Source organism: Ranitomeya imitator, chromosome 2, assembly GCF_032444005.1.
Source record: "Ranitomeya imitator isolate aRanImi1 chromosome 2, aRanImi1.pri, whole genome shotgun sequence".
NCBI classification, from domain to species: domain Eukaryota; kingdom Metazoa; phylum Chordata; class Amphibia; order Anura; family Dendrobatidae; genus Ranitomeya; species Ranitomeya imitator.
In genome coordinates this window covers 491,628,563-491,649,353 of record NC_091283.1, presented here as the reverse complement: position 1 = coordinate 491,649,353, position 20,791 = coordinate 491,628,563, and the positions used below count along the sequence as shown (strand labels likewise).

Sequence of the window (20,791 nt, the reverse complement as noted above, 5' to 3'; positions counted from 1 at the left end):
TGAGGCCTGAGTGGAGGAAAACTGGCTGAAGAAAGATTAGACATCCGTTTAAGAGACCCTGTTTGAGCTGATCTGCTGATCTTCTATGTCACTGCCTCTGACTGTATTGATCCATTGCATACCACTACGCAGCTAATCTTCTGCAACATGTGTCTATAGCTTTGGAGTTCCCACCTATCAAATTCTTGCATGTCCTCATGTCAAGATTTTAGACTTTTTATGAAGTATTTTTTTTTAAATTCTCATCATGGAGTATTTGGGCCTCATTAGGGCAGGATTATAGGTTATAAGAGTCATATTTTAGGTATCTCATCTAAAAGCAATGGAAAGAATTATGTTATCTACTGTCTTTCTTTGCTCAGGCATGCAAAATGTGTATTCAGGCATTAGCCCAGTGTCTGAGGACCCATAGCCCAAAAATGGACAATCACACATTGATAACACAGTCTTATTTCCATTAAACTTGCTTTTATTTCTGGACACAGTGGAATTCTCTGTCAAACATCACAGACTGCATATCATGGGAGAGGCAGCTCTGGTAGGATGGTGTACACACACAACACGCACACATGCGTGTTCTTGACACCACTGAAGGGTGGCTCCGTCCGCTCTGCACACTCCCCGCTGGGCGGAGAGATGAGATACAGGAACCAGTCAAAATGCAATATGGCATAAAAATAATTGATACGCTAAAAAGAAGGGAAAGTGGGAAGCAATCACCCGGGAAAAAGGAATGGGAGAGGGAAAGGTCCAAGGGTCACCAGTTATAAGAGGAGTCCTCGTACCTAAGGATATAGAAAAGAAAGCTTTAGATATTTTCTGAAATATGAACTCAAGTCTATTAATATTCTTAGAAATTTCTTGTTACATTGTAGATTATTGTTGACCCCCAACTCTGTACTTTTTTGCATTCTGACATTTTCAGTGGTAGGAAGATGAAGCCGATAAGTGTGCTAGAGATAGGTGATGTTCTTTCACTTATTGCTCACTCCTTGGTGCTCATTACTAGGACTAAGGGTGGTCAAATAAACTAATACAGTGATTTCCAACCTGAGGGCTGTCATGGTGGTTTTACATGATGGAAGGCCACATGTTTGAGACCATTGCGCAATCTTTGTCCAGGATTAGGAAAATGTGGCATCTTTGTTACAAAAATCTGTCCACATGTTGCGTATGGTATTCCAGTTCGGGGATATTTACTTTGGTGGAGCCAAACTGCAACACCTAGCAAAATCCACCAATGTGTTGCATTTGACTAAAACAGCCATGTTTTTCTAATTATGGACAGCCCCTTTAAAGTTTAATTGCACTTGAAGAAAACTTTTGACAAGTCATAGAGACATGTCAATAGTCTTGAATGATGGGGGTCAGTATGCTGAGACATCCACTGATCACTGAAATGGAGAAGTAGCATTTAGCCCAGCACTGCTCTCCTCTGATGCTATAAAAACTAATCCAGGTTGGAAAAAACATTGCTCAGCTGAGAGGGATGTGTCACTTACTAGGCAGGAGATTATCATTGATAGTCAGGCTGATCTGTGTAACCTCGCCCCCACCACTGATTGGCAGCTTGCTGACAACGTATTGCTTACACCGCAATCTGCCAATCAGGGATTTGGGCGAGGTTATACAGGGCTTAGCTTTCTGGCCACCTCTACACCTACAACAGATAAAAAGGATTCTATAAAAACTACGTCAAGCAGATATATCATTGGAATCAGACTATATTGCCCTATATTATGCTGCTCTTGGATTGCAAAGCAAAAACCTGCTTACAGATTTCTTTTAAAAGAAGTCCATTGAGATGAATGATTGTCCATGCTGTCCTTTATATATACTGGCCAGCCTTGTTGTTTTACAGTGCAGGTCAAGTGGAGATTGGAATACAAGATTCATGTAGTTTACCATGTTGAGTGCCACTGATTTATCATGTGTTTGTATGTGCTTTATTTACTCACCGTGATCGGCTGTTGTGGTTTCCATTGTCTCCATAAAGTAGCTCAGAAATCAGACTGTCAGCAGGACTGTCCCTCTTCCCATATCTGCTCGAAACATAGTATGCATTAGGATTTGTTGTACTATGAAATAACGGTGAGAATATGGAGAGGAAAGTGGCCTGAAGCCCAAGTCTCTGTTTCCAATCGTTTTCTACTGTCACCTATATCAACTTACTATTTACATGTTCTGTTATAATTTGCTATTATAACTAGAATTTACGATACATATGACTATGTCCTTTAAAAAAAAAGATTGCATTACTCATATACGGTATAACAAATAGTAGTCACAGCAGTGGCAAGATATTAGCTGCTACCACCAGTACAGTCTATTGTATGTCTCCATTGCCTTCTCATGATTCACTAACATCTCTCCAGACAGAACATTGTACTTACCCAAACCTTAGGCCTATCAAGGCCCTGAATCTAACTATTACTTGACTTTAGTTGGCCATTGACAAATTGCCCTATAGGGCAGGTGCAGACAACTGTATAGTCTCTCATCTGACAGAATCAGGTCAATTATGCAAATAGCACTCTGATCACACTCTGACCAGTGTTTGATCAGAGTGTGATTCTCTCTGATGAGAAGATGGAGAAAAAAACACAGTGAGAACTGTGTTAATGCTTTATCTTTAGTGGTGTTGTGCAAAAAAAGTAAAAAGTTGCTGACTGTCTAATCAAAATTAATACTCTAAAGCAGACCAACCCTTTAAGTGTTTAAGTGAACTAGACCTACAAGGAATCAGTCTTCTAAGGTAAGATCCAAAAGTAACGACCATTTTTTTGTTTATGATGATATCACGCACCTTTGCCTTGTCACCAGGTTGATATAATGCCTCAAAGCGGTCAGATATTTATTTATTTCCTCTGGGGAAGCATCTTCTCCAGGAGATTCTGGTTTTGGTGGATATCCCTCTACTATTGTCCCTAGACATATTAAGACACACACTGCAATAGCTACCATCATTGGCCACAGCTTCATAGAGGTTACCATCTAGAGGAACAAGAACACAGGAAGAAGTTACTTAAAAAGCTGGTCATATACTGTTTTACATGCGCAACTTGAGGTCCCCAATGCTATGTCTATGCAACGTATGGCACAATAATGCACAGAGACTTATTTCCTTTATCTGGTTGACCAAGACATTCCTATATCTGGTTGATCAAGACATATTAAGTGACCGACTGATATCAACCATAGGAAATTAGATAATCTATATGTTCAATTTACGAAGATGTATAAGTATTCAGAAGCCAAAAAACGGAAAACAGTAAAATCAGTGGGCACAAACGAGACTTTGGGAAAGAGATAATGGACCTTGACAAGTCTTCAATCCACATCATCCAAACTTCTAGGCACTGACGAGAAGTCCTCAAAATATCGATACAGAAGATTCTTTTAAGGAGTTCAGATATTATCTTTGATTATAACAATATTTTGCTCAGTTGAAGATTGCTTACTCTCATTATGATGTATTGGTTTCTAATAAAACCTTTGTGATGTTATAACTAGTTAGGAAACCATAAAACTAACTTTTATAAAAAAAGAAAAAGCAACAAAGATCAGCTCACCTCCTCTCAGTCCCACTGCGCGGATCATGTAGTGCTGCAAGTAGTATGAAGGTGAAGAAGAAGTCCAGCGTGGGTGATATCCATAAAAAATAACTTTTATCCCATTTTCATTAAAAGCACATAAGTCCAAAATCCATCTTTATAGCCAGAGACACAAAATGACAATGACATTGTATAGTATCACAATGACTAAGGCGGTACAACCGTTGAAACTCGTATGATTTTAAATGCACTTTAAGCCTGTGACTGTCACTGGTAGGAATCACCCGTTGTTGTGTCTTTGGATATAAAGATGGATTTTGGACTTATGTGCTTTCAATGAAAATGGAATAAAAGTTATTTTTTATGGATATCACCCAAGCTGGACTTCTGCTTTACCTAACTTTTATAAAGTTATAGTAACATTCTAATGTTTAACTACTAAATATAATTCCTTTATATTGGTGACTGATAATTCAAGATGTCTGAAAATTCTGCAAAATTTCTATATTTCATTTTTGGTTTACTAACTTTACAACTGAGACTAATAGATTTTTCTGTTCAGCAAACAACAATATTTCATCATTTTATAATTTGTACCCCAAAAAAATAGTTTTACCTTGAAAGAATGAAATTTACTTGTTAGCCCATGTAAAAAATCATGATGTAGTATATATATCATTTCTTTAACTTTACATTAAATTTTTAAATTTCAATTGCAAAAGAGGTCTACTCCGTGGTACCTTGTTGTGTTAAAGGACTCGGTGAAAAATTGAAGGAGGCAAATCCAATTTCAGGTGGTTTTATTCATCAACTTGTTTCAAAATCTAACATTTCTTCAACAGGACAAAGCACAATCAGTTCATAGTTTGTCCTGATGGAGAAGTTTTATACTTCAAAATGCATTGACAAATAAAACCATGTAAAATTGGATTGGCATCCTTCATTTTTTCACCATGTCAGGGCAGAATAACCCATTTTTTCTCCAGTTCTATGTACAAATGAATTGAGGGCTCATTCACAGTAACCAATCAGGGGAAGAGAGATTTATGTTCCAACCACTAATTGATAAGTTTCCATTGGGCTGTTCTCCATTGCTCTTGTTAAATTATATGATGCTCAATGTACTTCTTACAAGCTGAACGATAATTATGTGTCAATATTAGAGATATTGCTCCAATAAAAAGTTCTATTTAGTAAATCTAATTAAAACTTACTATGCTGAGATAAAATCACTATATAATAATAATCTTTATTTTTATATAGTGCTAACATATTCCGCAGCGCTTTACAGTTTTTTGCACATTATCATCGCTGTCCCCATTGGGGCTCACAATATAAATTCCCTATCAGTATGTCTTTGGAATGTGGGAGGAAACCGGAGAACCCGGAGGAAACCCACGCAAACACGGAGAGAACATACAAACTCTTTTGCAGATGTTGTCCTAGGCGGGATTCAGGGACTCCAGCGCTGCAAGGCTGCGGTGCTAACCACTGCGCCACCGGCTTCTAACAAAGAATTCCACTTGGAAAATCATTTTATTAGCATTCAATATCAAGCACTTAAATCATTGTTATGATCTACTAAAATCATGACTAAAGAAAAGTGCCAGAACCCATCATGTGCCCCCCTTGGTAGCCCTATCCTAACTATGCTCTTGCCCTAGTGTGATCTACTGGTCCGAAATGTCTATTTATTATTCAGTAAAAAAAATACTCATCCTATATATCCTCCTATTACTCCAAATAACCTCTACTATATCCTCTCTTATTACACCATATATCCTCCCTATATCTCCTCTTATTACACCATATAACCTCCCTATATCTTCTCCTATTACTCCATATAACCTCCCTATATCTCCTCCTATTACTCCATATAACCTCCCTATATCTCCTCCTATTACTCCATATAACCTCCCTATATCTCCTCCTATTACTCCATATAGCCTTCCTATATCTCCTCCTATTACTCCATATAACCTCCCTATATCTCCTCCTATTACTCCATATAACCTCCCCTATATCTCCTCCTATTACTCCATATATCCTCCCTATATCTCCTCCTATTACTCCATATAACCTCCCTATATCTCCTCCTATTACTCCATATAATCTCCCTATATCTCCTCCTATTACTCCATATAACCTCCCTACATCTCCTCCTATTATTCCATATAACCTCCCTATATCTCCTCCTATTACTCCATATAACCTCCCTATATCTCCTCCTATTACTCCATATAACCTCCCTATATCTCCTTCTATTACTCCATATAACCTCCCCATATCTCCTCCTATTACTCCATATAACCTCCCTATACCTCCTCCTATTACTCCATATAACCTCCCCATATCTCCTCCTATTACTCCATATAACCTCCCTATATCTCCTTCTATTACTCCATATAACCTCCCCATATCTCCTCCTATTACTACATATAACCTCCCTATACCTCCTCCTATTACTCCATATAACCTCCCTATACCTCCTCCTATTACTCCATATAACCTCCCTATACCTCCTCCTATTACTCCATATAACCTCCCTATATCTCCTCCTATTACTCCATATAACCTCCCCTATATCTCATCGTATTACTCCATATAACCTCCTATACCTCCTCCTATTACTCCATATAACCTCCCTACATCTCCTCCTATTACTCCATATAACCTCCCTATATCTCCTACTACTACTCCATATAACCTCCCTATATCTCCTCCTATTACTCCATATAACCTCCCTATGTCTCCTCCTATTACTCCATATAACCTCCCTATATCTCCTCCTATTACTCCATATAACCTCCCTATATCGCCTCCTATTAATCCATATAACCTCCATATATCTCCTCCTATTACTCCATATAACCTCCCTATATATGCTCCTATTACTCCATATAACCTCCCTATATCTCCTCCTATTACTCCATATAGCCTCCCTATATCTCCTCCTATTACTCCATATAACCTCCCTATATCTCCTCCTATTACTTCATATAGCCTCCCTATATCTCCTCCTATTACTCCATATAGCCTCCCTATATCTCCTCCTATTACTCCGTATAACCTCCCTATATCTCCTCCTATTACTCCATATAACCTCCCTATGTCTCCTCCTATTACTCCATATAACCTCCCTATATCTCCTCCTATTACTCCATATAACCTCCCTATATCGCCTCCTATTAATCCATATAACCTCCATATATCTCCTCCTATTACTCCATATAACCTCCCTATATATGCTCCTATTACTCCATATAACCTCCCTATATCTCCTCCTATTACTCCATATAGCCTCCCTATATCTCCTCCTATTACTCCATATAACCTCCCTATATCTCCTCCTATTACTTCATATAGCCTCCCTATATCTCCTCCTATTACTCCATATAGCCTCCCTATATCTCCTCCTATTACTCCGTATAACCTCCCTATATCTCCTCCTATTACTCCATATAACCTCCCTATATCTCCTCCTATTACTCCATATAACCTCCCTATATCTCCTCCTATTACTCCATATAACCTCCCTATATCTCCTCCTATTACTCCATATAACCTCCCTATATCTCCTCCTATTACTCCATATAACCTCCCTATATCTCCTATTACTCCATATAACCTCCCTATATCTCCTCCTATTACTCTATATAACCTCCCTATATCTCCTCCTATAACTCCATATAACCTCCCAATATCTCCTTCTATTACTCCATATAACCTCCCTATATCTCCTATTACTCCATATAACCTCCCCTATATCTCCTCCTATTACTCCATATAACCTCCTATATCTACTCCTATTACTCCATATAGCCTCCCTATATCTCCTCCTATTACTCCATATAACCTCCCTATATATGCTCCTATTACTCCATATAACCTCCCTATATCTCCTCCTATTACTCCATATAGCCTCCCTATATCTCCTCCTATTACTCCATATAACCTCCCTATATCTCCTCCTATTACTTCATATAGCCTCCCTATATCTCCTCCTATTACTCCATATAGCCTCCCTATATCTCCTCCTATTACTCCGTATAACCTCCCTATATCTCCTCCTATTACTCCATATAACCTCCCTATATCTCCTCCTATTACTCCATATAACCTCCCTATATCTCCTCCTATTACTCCATATAACCTCCCTATATCTCCTCCTATTACTCCATATAGCCTCCCTATATCTCCTCCTATTACTCCATATAGCCTCCTTATATCTCCTCCTATTACTCCATATAACCTCCCTATATCTCCTCCTATTACTCCATATAACCTCCCTATATCTCCTCCTATTACTCCATATAACCTCCCTATATCTCCTCCTATTACTCCGTATAACCTCCCTATATCTCCTCCTATTACTCCATATAACCTCCCTATATCTCCTCCTATTACTCCATATAGCCTCCCTATATCTCCTCCTATTACTCCATATAGCCTCCCTATATCTCCTCCTATTACTCCATATAGCCTCCCTATATCCCCTCCTATTACTCCATATAACCTCCCTATATCTCCTCCTATTATTCCATATAACCTCCCTATATCTCCTCCTATTACTCCATATAACCTCCCTATATCTCCTCCTATTACTCCATATACCCTCCCTATATCTCCTCCTATTACTCCATATAGCCCCCCTAAATCTCCTCCTATTACTCCATATAACCTCCCTATATCTCCTCCTATTACTCCATATAGCCTCCCTATATCTCCTCCTATTACTCCATATAGCCTCCCTATATCTCCTCCTATTACTCCATATAGCTTCCCTATATCTCCTCCTATTACTCCATATAACCTCCCTATATCTCCTCCTATTATTCCATATAACCTCCCTATATCTCCTCCTATTACTCCATATAGCCTCCCTATATCTCCTCCTATTACTCCATATAGCCTCCCTATATCTCCTCCTATTGCTCCATATAACATCCCTATATCTCCTCCTATTACTCCATATAACCTCCCTATATCTCCTCCTATTACTCCATGAAACCTCCCTATATCTCCTCCTATTACTCCATATAACCCCCTATATCTCCTCCTATTACTCCATATAACCTCCCTATATCTCCTCCTATTACTCCATATAACCTCCCCTATATCTCCTCCTATTACTCCATATAACCTCCCCTATATCTCCTCCTATTACTCCATATAACCTCCATATATCTCCTCCTATTACTCCATATAACCTCCCTATATCTCCTCCTATTACTCCATATAACCTCCCCTATATCCCCTCCTATTACTCCACAAAACCTCCCTATATCTCCTCCTATTTCTCCATATAACCCCCTATATCTCCTCCTATTACTCCATATAACCTCCCCTATATCTCCTCCTATTATTCCATATAACCTCCCTTATATCTCCCCCTATTACTCCATATAACCTCCCCTATATCTCCTCCTATTACTCCATATAACCTCCCTATATCTCCTCCTATTACTCCATATAACCTCCCTATATCTCCTCCTATTACTCCATATAATCTCCCTATATCTCCTCCTATTATTCCATATAACCTCCCTATATCCCCTCCTATTACTCCATATAACCTCCCTATATCTCCTCCTATTATTCCATATAACCTCCCTATATCTCCTCCTATTACTACATATAACCTCCCTATATCTCCTCCTATTACTCCATATACCCTCCCTATATCTCCTCCTATTACTCCATATAGACCCCCTAAATCTCCTCCTATTACTCCATATAACCTCCCTATATCTCCTCCTATTACTCCATATAACCTCCCTATATCTCCTCTTATTACTCCATATAACCTCCCCTATATCTCCTCCTATTACTCCATATATCCTCCCTATATCTCCTCCTATTACTCCATATAACCTCCCTATATCTCCTCCTATTACTCCATATAACCTCCCTATATCCCCTCCTATTACTCCATATAACCTCCCTATATCTCCTCCTATTATTCCATATAACCTCCCTATATCTCCTCTTATTACTCCATATAACCTCCCCTATATCTCCTCCTATTACTCCATATAACCTCCCTATATCTCCTCCTATTACTCCATATAACCTCCCTATATCTCCTCCTATTACTCCATATAATCTCCCTATATCTCCTCCTATTATTCCATATAACCTCCCTATATCCCCTCCTATTACTCCATATAACCTCCCTATATCTCCTCCTATTATTCCATATAACCTCCCTATATCTCCTCCTATTACTCCATATAACCTCCCTATATCTCCTCCTATTACTCCATATAGCCCCCCTAAATCTCCTCCTATTACTCCATATAACCTCCCTATATCTCCTCCTATTACTCCATATAACCTCCCTACATCTCCTCTTATTACTCCATATAACCTCCCCTATATCTCCTCCTATTACTCCATATATCCTCCCTATATCTCCTCCTATTACTCCATATAACCCCCTATATCTCCTCCTATTACTCCATATAGCCTCCCTATATCTCCTCCTATTACTCCATATAGCCTCCCTATATCTCCTCCTATTGCTCCATATAACATCCCTATATCTCCTCCTATTACTCCATATAACCTCCCTATATCTCCTCCTATTACTCCATGAAACCTCCCTATATCTCCTCCTATTACTCCATATAACCCCCTATATCTCCTCCTATTACTCCATATAACCTCCCTATATCTCCTCCTATTACTCCATATAACCTCCCCTATATCTCCTCCTATTACTCCATATAACCTCCCCTATATCTCCTCCTATTACTCCATATAACCTCCATATATCTCCTCCTATTACTCCATATAACCTCCCTATATCTCCTCCTATTACTCCATATAACCTCCCCTATATCCCCTCCTATTACTCCACAAAACCTCCCTATATCTCCTCCTATTTCTCCATATAACCCCCTATATCTCCTCCTATTACTCCATATAACCTCCCCTATATCTCCTCCTATTATTCCATATAACCTCCCTTATATCTCCCCCTATTACTCCATATAACCTCCCCTATATCTCCTCCTATTACTCCATATAACCTCCCTATATCTCCTCCTATTACTCCATATAACCTCCCTATATCTCCTCCTATTACTCCATATAATCTCCCTATATCTCCTCCTATTATTCCATATAACCTCCCTATATCCCCTCCTATTACTCCATATAACCTCCCTATATCTCCTCCTATTACTCCATATAACCTCCCTATATCTCCTCCTATTACTCCATATAACCTCCCTATATCTCCTCCTATTACTCCATATAACCTCCCTATATCTCCTCCTATTACTCCATATAACCTCCCTATATCTCCTCCTATTATTCCATATAACCTCCCTATATCTCCTCCTATTACTACATATAACCTCCCTATATCTCCTCCTATTACTCCATATAACCTCCCTATATCTCCTCCTATTATTCCATATAACCTCCCTATATCTCCTCCTATTACTCCATATAACCTCCCTATATCTCCTCCTATTACTCCATATAACCTCCCTATATCTCCTCCTATTATTCCATATAACCTCCCTATATCTCCTCCTATTACTACATATAACCTCCCTATATCTCCTCCTATTACTCCATATACCCTCCCTATATCTCCTCCTATTACTCCATATAGACCCCCTAAATCTCCTCCTATTACTCCATATAACCTCCCTATATCTCCTCCTATTACTCCATATAACCTCCCTATATCTCCTCTTATTACTCCATATAACCTCCCCTATATCTCCTCCTATTACTCCATATATCCTCCCTATGTCTCCTCCTATTACTCCATATAACCTCCCTATATCTCCTCCTATTACTCCATATAACCTCCCTATATCCCCTCCTATTACTCCATATAACCTCCCTATATCTCCTCCTATTATTCCATATAACCTCCCTATATCTCCTCTTATTACTCCATATAACCTCCCCTATATCTCCTCCTATTACTCCATATAACCTCCCTATATCTCCTCCTATTACTCCATATAACCTCCCTATATCTCCTCCTATTACTCCATATAATCTCCCTATATCTCCTCCTATTATTCCATATAACCTCCCTATATCCCCTCCTATTACTCCATATAACCTCCCTATATCTCCTCCTATTATTCCATATAACCTCCCTATATCTCCTCCTATTACTCCATATAACCTCCCTATATCTCCTCCTATTACTCCATATAGCCCCCCTAAATCTCCTCCTATTACTCCATATAACCTCCCTATATCTCCTCCTATTACTCCATATAACCTCCCTACATCTCCTCTTATTACTCCATATAACCTCCCCTATATCTCCTCCTATTACTCCATATATCCTCCCTATATCTCCTCCTATTACTCCATATAACCTCCCTATATCTCCTCCTATTACTCCATATAGCCTCCCTATATCTCCTCCTATTACTCCATATAGCCTCCCTATATCTCCTCCTATTACTCCATATAGCTTCCCTATATCTCCTCCTATTACTCCATATAACCTCCCTATATCTCCTCCTATTATTCCATATAACCTCCCTATATCTCCTCCTATTACTCCATATAGCCTCCCTATATCTCCTCCTATTACTCCATATAGCCTCCCTATATCTCCTCCTATTGCTCCATATAACATCCCTATATCTCCTCCTATTACTCCATATAACCTCCCTATATCTCCTCCTATTACTCCATGAAACCTCCCTATATCTCCTCCTATTACTCCATATAACCCCCTATATCTCCTCCTATTACTCCATATAACCTCCCTATATCTCCTCCTATTACTCCATATAACCTCCCCTATATCTCCTCCTATTACTCCATATAACCTCCCCTATATCTCCTCCTATTACTCCATATAACCTCCATATATCTCCTCCTATTACTCCATATAACCTCCCTATATCTCCTCCTATTACTCCATATAACCTCCCCTATATCCCCTCCTATTACTCCACAAAACCTCCCTATATCTCCTCCTATTTCTCCATATAACCCCCTATATCTCCTCCTATTACTCCATATAACCTCCCCTATATCTCCTCCTATTATTCCATATAACCTCCCTTATATCTCCCCCTATTACTCCATATAACCTCCCCTATATCTCCTCCTATTACTCCATATAACCTCCCTATATCTCCTCCTATTACTCCATATAACCTCCCTATATCTCCTCCTATTACTCCATATAATCTCCCTATATCTCCTCCTATTATTCCATATAACCTCCCTATATCCCCTCCTATTACTCCATATAACCTCCCTATATCTCCTCCTATTATTCCATATAACCTCCCTATATCTCCTCCTATTACTACATATAACCTCCCTATATCTCCTCCTATTACTCCATATACCCTCCCTATATCTCCTCCTATTACTCCATATAGACCCCCTAAATCTCCTCCTATTACTCCATATAACCTCCCTATATCTCCTCCTATTACTCCATATAACCTCCCTATATCTCCTCTTATTACTCCATATAACCTCCCCTATATCTCCTCCTATTACTCCATATATCCTCCCTATATCTCCTCCTATTACTCCATATAACCTCCCTATATCTCCTCCTATTACTCCATATAACCTCCCTATATCCCCTCCTATTACTCCATATAACCTCCCTATATCTCCTCTTATTATTCCATATAACCTCCCTATATCTCCTCTTATTACTCCATATAACCTCCCCTATATCTCCTCCTATTACTCCATATAACCTCCCTATATCTCCTCCTATTACTCCATATAACCTCCCTATATCTCCTCCTATTACTCCATATAATCTCCCTATATCTCCTCCTATTATTCCATATAACCTCCCTATATCCCCTCCTATTACTCCATATAACCTCCCTATATCTCCTCCTATTATTCCATATAACCTCCCTATATCTCCTCCTATTACTCCATATAACCTCCCTATATCTCCTCCTATTACTCCATATAGCCCCCCTAAATCTCCTCCTATTACTCCATATAACCTCCCTATATCTCCTCCTATTACTCCATATAACCTCCCTACATCTCCTCTTATTACTCCATATAACCTCCCCTATATCTCCTCCTATTACTCCATATATCCTCCCTATATCTCCTCCTATTACTCCATATAACCTCCCTATATCTCCTCCTATTACTCCATATAACCTCCCTATATCCCCTCCTATTACTCCATATAACCTCCCTATATCTCCTCCTATTATTCCATATAACCTCCCTATATCTCCTCTTATTACTCCATATAACCTCCCCTATATCTCCTCCTATTACTCCATATAACCTCCCTATATCTCCTCCTATTACTCCATATAACCTCCCTATATCTCCTCCTATTACTCCATATAATCTCCCTATATCTCCTCCTATTATTCCATATAACCTCCCTATATCCCCTCCTATTACTCCATATAACCTCCCTATATCTCCTCCTATTATTCCATATAACCTCCCTATATCTCCTCCTATTACTCCATATAACCTCCCTATATCTCCTCCTATTACTCCATATAGCCCCCCTAAATCTCCTCCTATTACTCCATATAACCTCCCTATATCTCCTCCTATTACTCCATATAACCTCCCTATATCTCCTCTTATTACTCCATATAACCTCCCCTATATCTCCTCCTATTACTCCATATATCCTCCCTATATCTCCTCCTATTACTCCATATAACCTCCCTATATCTCCTCCTATTACACCATATATCCTCCCTATATCTTCTCCTATTACTTCATATAGCCTCCCTATATCTCCTCCTATTACTCCATATAACCTCCCTATATCTCCTCCTATTACTCCATATAACCTCCCTATATCTCCTCCTATTACTCCATATAACCTCCCTATATCTCCTCCTATTACTCCATATAACCCCCCTATATCTCCTCCTATTACTCCATATAATCTCCCTATATCTCCTCCTATTACTCCATATAACCTCCCTATATCTCCCCTATTCCTCCATATAACCTCCTATATCTCCTCCTATTACTCCATATAACCTCCCTATAACTCCTTCTGTTATTCCATGTAATCTTTCCCTATGATGTGTACAATATTACTCCTCACACCCTTTCAACCGCAATTTGGCAAAAAAATACTGCAACATTGAATCCAAGTTACCTATGTTGTCACATAAGGAAAGATATATGCTTCTTGTATCTTTGGGTATGGGGTAGATTATTAGAACTGTTAACAGAATGGAAAACAGTAATATCCAAAATTATTTTGGCCATGCTAAGAACTGCTCTAAATTCACCATGAACATGCCATCACTGCTTCCAAAATATCTGCGACAACTAAGCAATCCATTGTAGTGACTTCTTGCAGCCCAAATATTGGGTCTTTCCAATAAGTTCTTAAAATCTTAATCCCTTATCGAAGAGGGGATTTAGACAGAAAACCTACATTTACAAATAAGTGATTTATTGACCAGCCATGCACCTGTCATCCTACATTGCTCAATCACAATGGTGTAGGAAGTATGTGGAACACAACATCTATAGTCACAAATTGGAATATCAACGTTAAACTTCCAACTTATAGGGTAAGATGATCACCAGCATAAATTGCTCTAGTAATATGCCGTAAATTTGTAATCTAAGATGATGGTTATAAAAAAAAAAAATTATATCCTCTGGGCTCAAAGAATGTTGTATAACTTGGATGTCAATGACATTACAGCCTCAAGAAGATAGTAGGAACATAACATAGCCTTGCTCTACAGGTCACTATGATCCAAGATTGAACTCGATGGACCTGGGTATTCTTTCTACCTTAAAACGACTAAACTCAAACAGAAAATAAGACATCTATTGAGGAAGATATGAATGCCATTGATCTCTAGTCAGACATAAAATGCTTCTACTCACTGTGTGATGGAAGGAAGGGACTGTGCAGACAGGTGAAGATGCTCCAACACTTCTCTCGCTGCTGTCTGCTCAGGATCTGCGTTGCCTTGTGATCCCTCTGTGGGTTTATATGTCCTGTGATAGCAGAGGAATAAGTCAGCTCCTCCTCCCACTCAAAGTTTCTAGCTCCATCCCCTATAACCAGACACTTACTCATCTCTGATTGATCAATAAGTTGTCTATTATGACATATTGTATAGAATGGAGGAGGAGGGTACAGATCTAGAAGGAGGTAAAATGATAGAGGTCTGCGTGGGTGAGGAGTCTGTCTATTAACCTTCAGGTATGGGGAGTAATCTGCTTTTACAACTCAATTATTTTAACATTTTATCATCAAAGATAGGAGATAATTAGTTAATGCAGTGGTTTCAGGTTAGGGAGCAATGCAGAGACATTCACCTGTGTTTGTTTATAGGCCAATTAGAGACGCTGCTAGTATGGGTTCATTACTTCTAAAACATTGCCTATCACTCCACATCAGCAGCCTCTCCATTCCCAGGTAGTGTGCAGAGCATATGTTCATCATCCTCACTTCATTCTTTCTTCATGATTTTCTGTTGTCTAATTGAAAGAATAGAAAGGTAGCGGCCGTATTCACAAATATGAGCGACCTCATAAATAGGTGTATTTTAAAATCAGTGTCATAAACTCTTCACAAGTGTATATTACTATGCATAGACTGTAATATTTTACTGCAACATTTCTCAACTATATGTCAGCCACCAATATATAGTATCTTGTAATAACACTATTTATCCCTTCTTTCATGTATCTCCTCCTATTACTCCATATAACCTCCCTATATCTCCTCCTATTACTCCATATAACCTCCCCTATATCTCCTCCTATTACTCCATATAACCTCCCCTATATCTCCTCCTATTACTCCATATAACCTCCCTATATCTCCTCCTATTACTCCATATAACCTCCCTATATCTCCTCCTATTATTCCATATAACCTTCCTATATCTCCTCCTATTACTCCATATAACCTCCCTATATCTCCTCCTATTACTCCATATAACCTCCCTATATCTCCTCCTATTACTCCATACAACCTCCCTATATCTCCTCCTATTACTCCATATAACCTCCCCTATATCTCCTCCTATTACTCCATATAACCTCCCCTATATCTCCTCCTATTACTCCATATAACCCCCCTATATCTCCTCCTATTACTCCATATAACCTCCTATATCTCCTCCTATTACTCCATATAACCTCCCTATATCTCCTCCTATTATTCCATATAACCTTCCTATATCTCCTCCTATTACTCCATATAACCTCCCTATATCTCCTCCTATTACTCCATATAACCTCCTATATCTCCTCCTATTACTCCGTATAACCTCCTATATCTCCTCCTATTACTCCATATAACCTCCCTATATCTCCTCCTATTACTCCATATAACCTCCTATATCTCCTCCTATTACTCCATATAACCTCCTATATCTCCTCCTATTACTCCATATAACCTTCCTATATCTCCTCCTATTACTCCAAATAACCTCCCTATATCTCCTCCTATTACTCCATATAACCTCCCTATATCTCCTCCTATTATTCCATATAACCTTCCTATATCTACTCCTATTACTCCATATAACCTCCCTATATCTCCTCCTATTATTCCATATAACCTCCTATATCTCCTCCTATTACTCCATATAACCTCCTATATCTCCTCCTATTATTTCATATAACCTTCCTATATCTCCTCCTATTACTCCATATAACCTCCCTATATCTCCTCCTATTACTCCATATAACCTCCCCTATATCTCCTCCTATTACTCCATATAACCTCCTATATCTCCTCCTATTACTCCATTTAACCTCCTTATATCTCCTATTACTCCATATAACCTCCCCTATATCTCCTCCTATTACTCCATATAACCCCCTATATCTCCTCCTATTACTCCATATAACCTCACCTATATCTCCTCCTATTACTCCATATAACCCCCTATATCTCCTCCTATTACTCCATATAACCTCCCTATATCTCCTCCTATTACTCCATATAACCTCCCCTATATCTCCTCCTATTACTCCATATAACCTCCTATATCTCCTCCTATTACTCCATTTAACCTCCTTATATCTCCTATTACTCCATATAACCTCCCCTATATCTCCTCCTATTACTCCATATAACCCCCTATATCTCCTCCTATTACTCCATATAACCCCCTATATCTCCTCCTATTACTCCATATAACCTCACCTATATCTCCTCCTATTACTCCATATAACCCCCTATATCTCCTCCTATTACTCCATATAACCTCCCTATATCTCCTCCTATTACTCCATATAATCTCCCTATATCTCCTCCTATTACTCCATATAACCTCCCTATATCTCCTCCTATTACTCCATATAACCTCCCCTATATCTCCTCCTATTACTCCATATAACCTCACCTATATCTCCTCCTATTACTCCATATAACCCCCTATATCTCCTCCTATTACTCCATATAACCTCCCTATATCTCCTCCTATTACTCCATATAATCTCCCTATATCTCCTCCTATTACTCCATATAACCTCCCTATATCTCCTCCTATTACTCCATATAACCTCCCCTATATCTCCTCCTATTACTCCATATAACCCCCTATATCTCCTTCTATTACTCCATATAACCCCTATATCTCCTCCTATTACTCCATATAACCTCCCCTATATCTCCTCCTATTACTCCATATAACCCCCTATATCTCCTCCTATTACTCCATATAGCCCCCTATATCTCCTCCTATTACTCCATATAACCACTCCTATATCTCCTCCTATTACTCCATATAACCTCTCCTATATCTCCTCCTATTACTCCATATAACCTCCTATATCTCCTCCTATTACTCCATTTAACCTCCCCTATATCTCCTCCTATTACTCCATATAACCCCCTATATCTACTCCTATTACTCCATATAACCCCCTATATCTCCTCCTATTACTCCATATAACCTCTCTATATCTCCTCCTATTACTCCGTATAACCTCCCTATATCTCCTCCTATTACTCCATATAACCTCCCTATATCTCCTCCTATTACTCCATATAACCTCCCTATATCTCCTCCTATTACTCCATATAACCTCACTATATCTCCTCCTATTACTCCATATAACCTCCCTATATCTCCTCCTATTACTCCATATAACCTCCCTATATCTCCTCCTATTACTCCATATAACCTCACTATATCTCCTCCTATTACTCCATATAACCTCCCTATATCTCCTCCTATTACTCCATATAACCTCCCCTATATCTCCTCCTATTACTCCATATAACCCCCTATATCTCCTCCTATTACTCCATATAACCTCCCTATATATCCTCCTATTACTCCATATAACCTCCCTATATCTCCTCCTATTACTCCATATAATCTCCCTATATCTCCTCCTATTACTCCATATAACCTCCCTATATCTCCTCCTATTACTCCATATAACCTCCCTATATCTCCTCCTATTACTCCATATAACCTCCCTATATCTCCTCCTATTACTCCATATAACCACCCTATATCTCCTCCTATTACTCCATATAACCTCCCTATATCTCCTCCTATTACTCCATATAACCTCCCTATATCTCCTCCTATTACTTCATATAACCTCCTATATCTCCTCCTATTACTCCATATACCCCCCTATATCTCCTCCTATTACTCCATATAACCTCCCCTATATCTCCTCCTATTACTCCATATAACCCCCTATATCTCCTCCTATTACTCCATATAACCCCCTATATCTCCTCCTATTACTCCATATAACCTCTCTATATCTCCTCCTATTACTCCGTATAACCTCCCTATATCTCCTCCTATTACTCCATATAACCTCCCTATATCTCCTCCTATTACTCCATATAACCTCCCTATATCTCCTCCTATTACTCCATATAACCTCACTATATCTCCTCCTATTACTCCATATAACCTCCCTATATATCCTCCTATTACTCCATATAACCTCCCCTATATCTCCTCCTATTACTTCATATAACCTCCCTATATATCCTCCTATTACTCCATATAACCTCCCTATATCTCCTCCTATTACTCCATATAACCTCCCCTATATCTCCTCCTATTACTCCATATAACCTCCCTATATCTCCTCCTATTACTCCATATAACCTCCCTATATCTCCTCCTATTACTCCATATAACCTCACTATATCTCCTCCTATTACTCCATATAACCTCCCTATATCTCCTCCTATTACTCCATATAACCTCCCTATATCTCCTCCTATTACTCCATATAACCTCCCTATATCTCCTCCTATTACTCCATATAACCTCCTATATCCCCTCCTATTACTCCATATAACCTCCCTATATCTCCTCCTATTACTCCATATCCCCCCTATATCTCCTCCTATTACTCCATATAACATCCCTATATCTCCTCCTATTACTCCATATAACCTCCCTATATCTCCTCCTATTACTCCATATAATCTCCCTATATCTCCTCCTATTACTCTATATAACCTCCCTATATCTCCTCCTATTACTCTATATAACCTCCCTATATCTCCTCCTATTACTCCATATAGCCTCCTATATCTCCTCCTATTACTCCATATAACCTCCCTATATCTCCTCCTATTACTCCATATAACCTCCCTATATCTCCTCCTATTACTCCATATAACCTCCCTATATCTCCTCCTATTACTCCATATAACCTCCCCTATATCTCCTCCTATTACTCCATATAACCCCCTATATCTCCTCCTATTACTCCATATAACCTCCCTATATATCCTCCTATTACTCCATATAACCTCCCTATATCTCCTCCTATTACTCCATATAATCTCCCTATATCTCCTCCTATTACTCCATATAACCTCCCTATATCTCCTCCTATTACTCCATATAACCTCCCTATATCTCCTCCTATTACTCCATATAACCTCCCTATATCTCCTCCTATTACTCCATATAACCTCCCCTGTATCTCCTCCTATTACTCCATATAACCTCCCTATATCTCCTCCTATTACTCCATATAACCTCCCTATATCTCCTCCTATTACTTCATATAACCTCCTATATCTCCTCCTATTACTCCATATACCCCCCTATATCTCCTCCTATTACTCCATATAACCTCCCCTATATCTCCTCCTATTACTCCATATAACCCCCTATATCTCCTCCTATTACTCCATATAACCCCCTATATCTCCTCCTATTACTCCATATAACCTCTCTATATCTCCTCCTATTACTCCGTATAACCTCCCTATATCTCCTCCTATTACTCCA

General features: G+C 38.9%; 1 protein-coding gene across 1 annotated transcript; it reads right to left on the bottom strand.

Annotated features, from left to right (window-relative positions):
* Positions 1-458: 458 nt before the first annotated feature.
* PYY (peptide YY) lies at positions 459-15,542 on the bottom strand. The gene is made up of 4 exons (XM_069755685.1): positions 15,429-15,542; positions 2,807-2,994; positions 1,959-2,042; positions 459-785 (listed from the first exon to the last, which is right to left on the bottom strand). The coding sequence occupies exons 2-4, from the start codon at positions 2,992-2,994 to the stop codon at positions 758-760; spliced, it is 300 nt and encodes a 99-aa protein (XP_069611786.1). The 5' UTR covers positions 15,429-15,542; the 3' UTR covers positions 459-757.
* Positions 15,543-20,791: the final 5,249 nt, after the last annotated feature.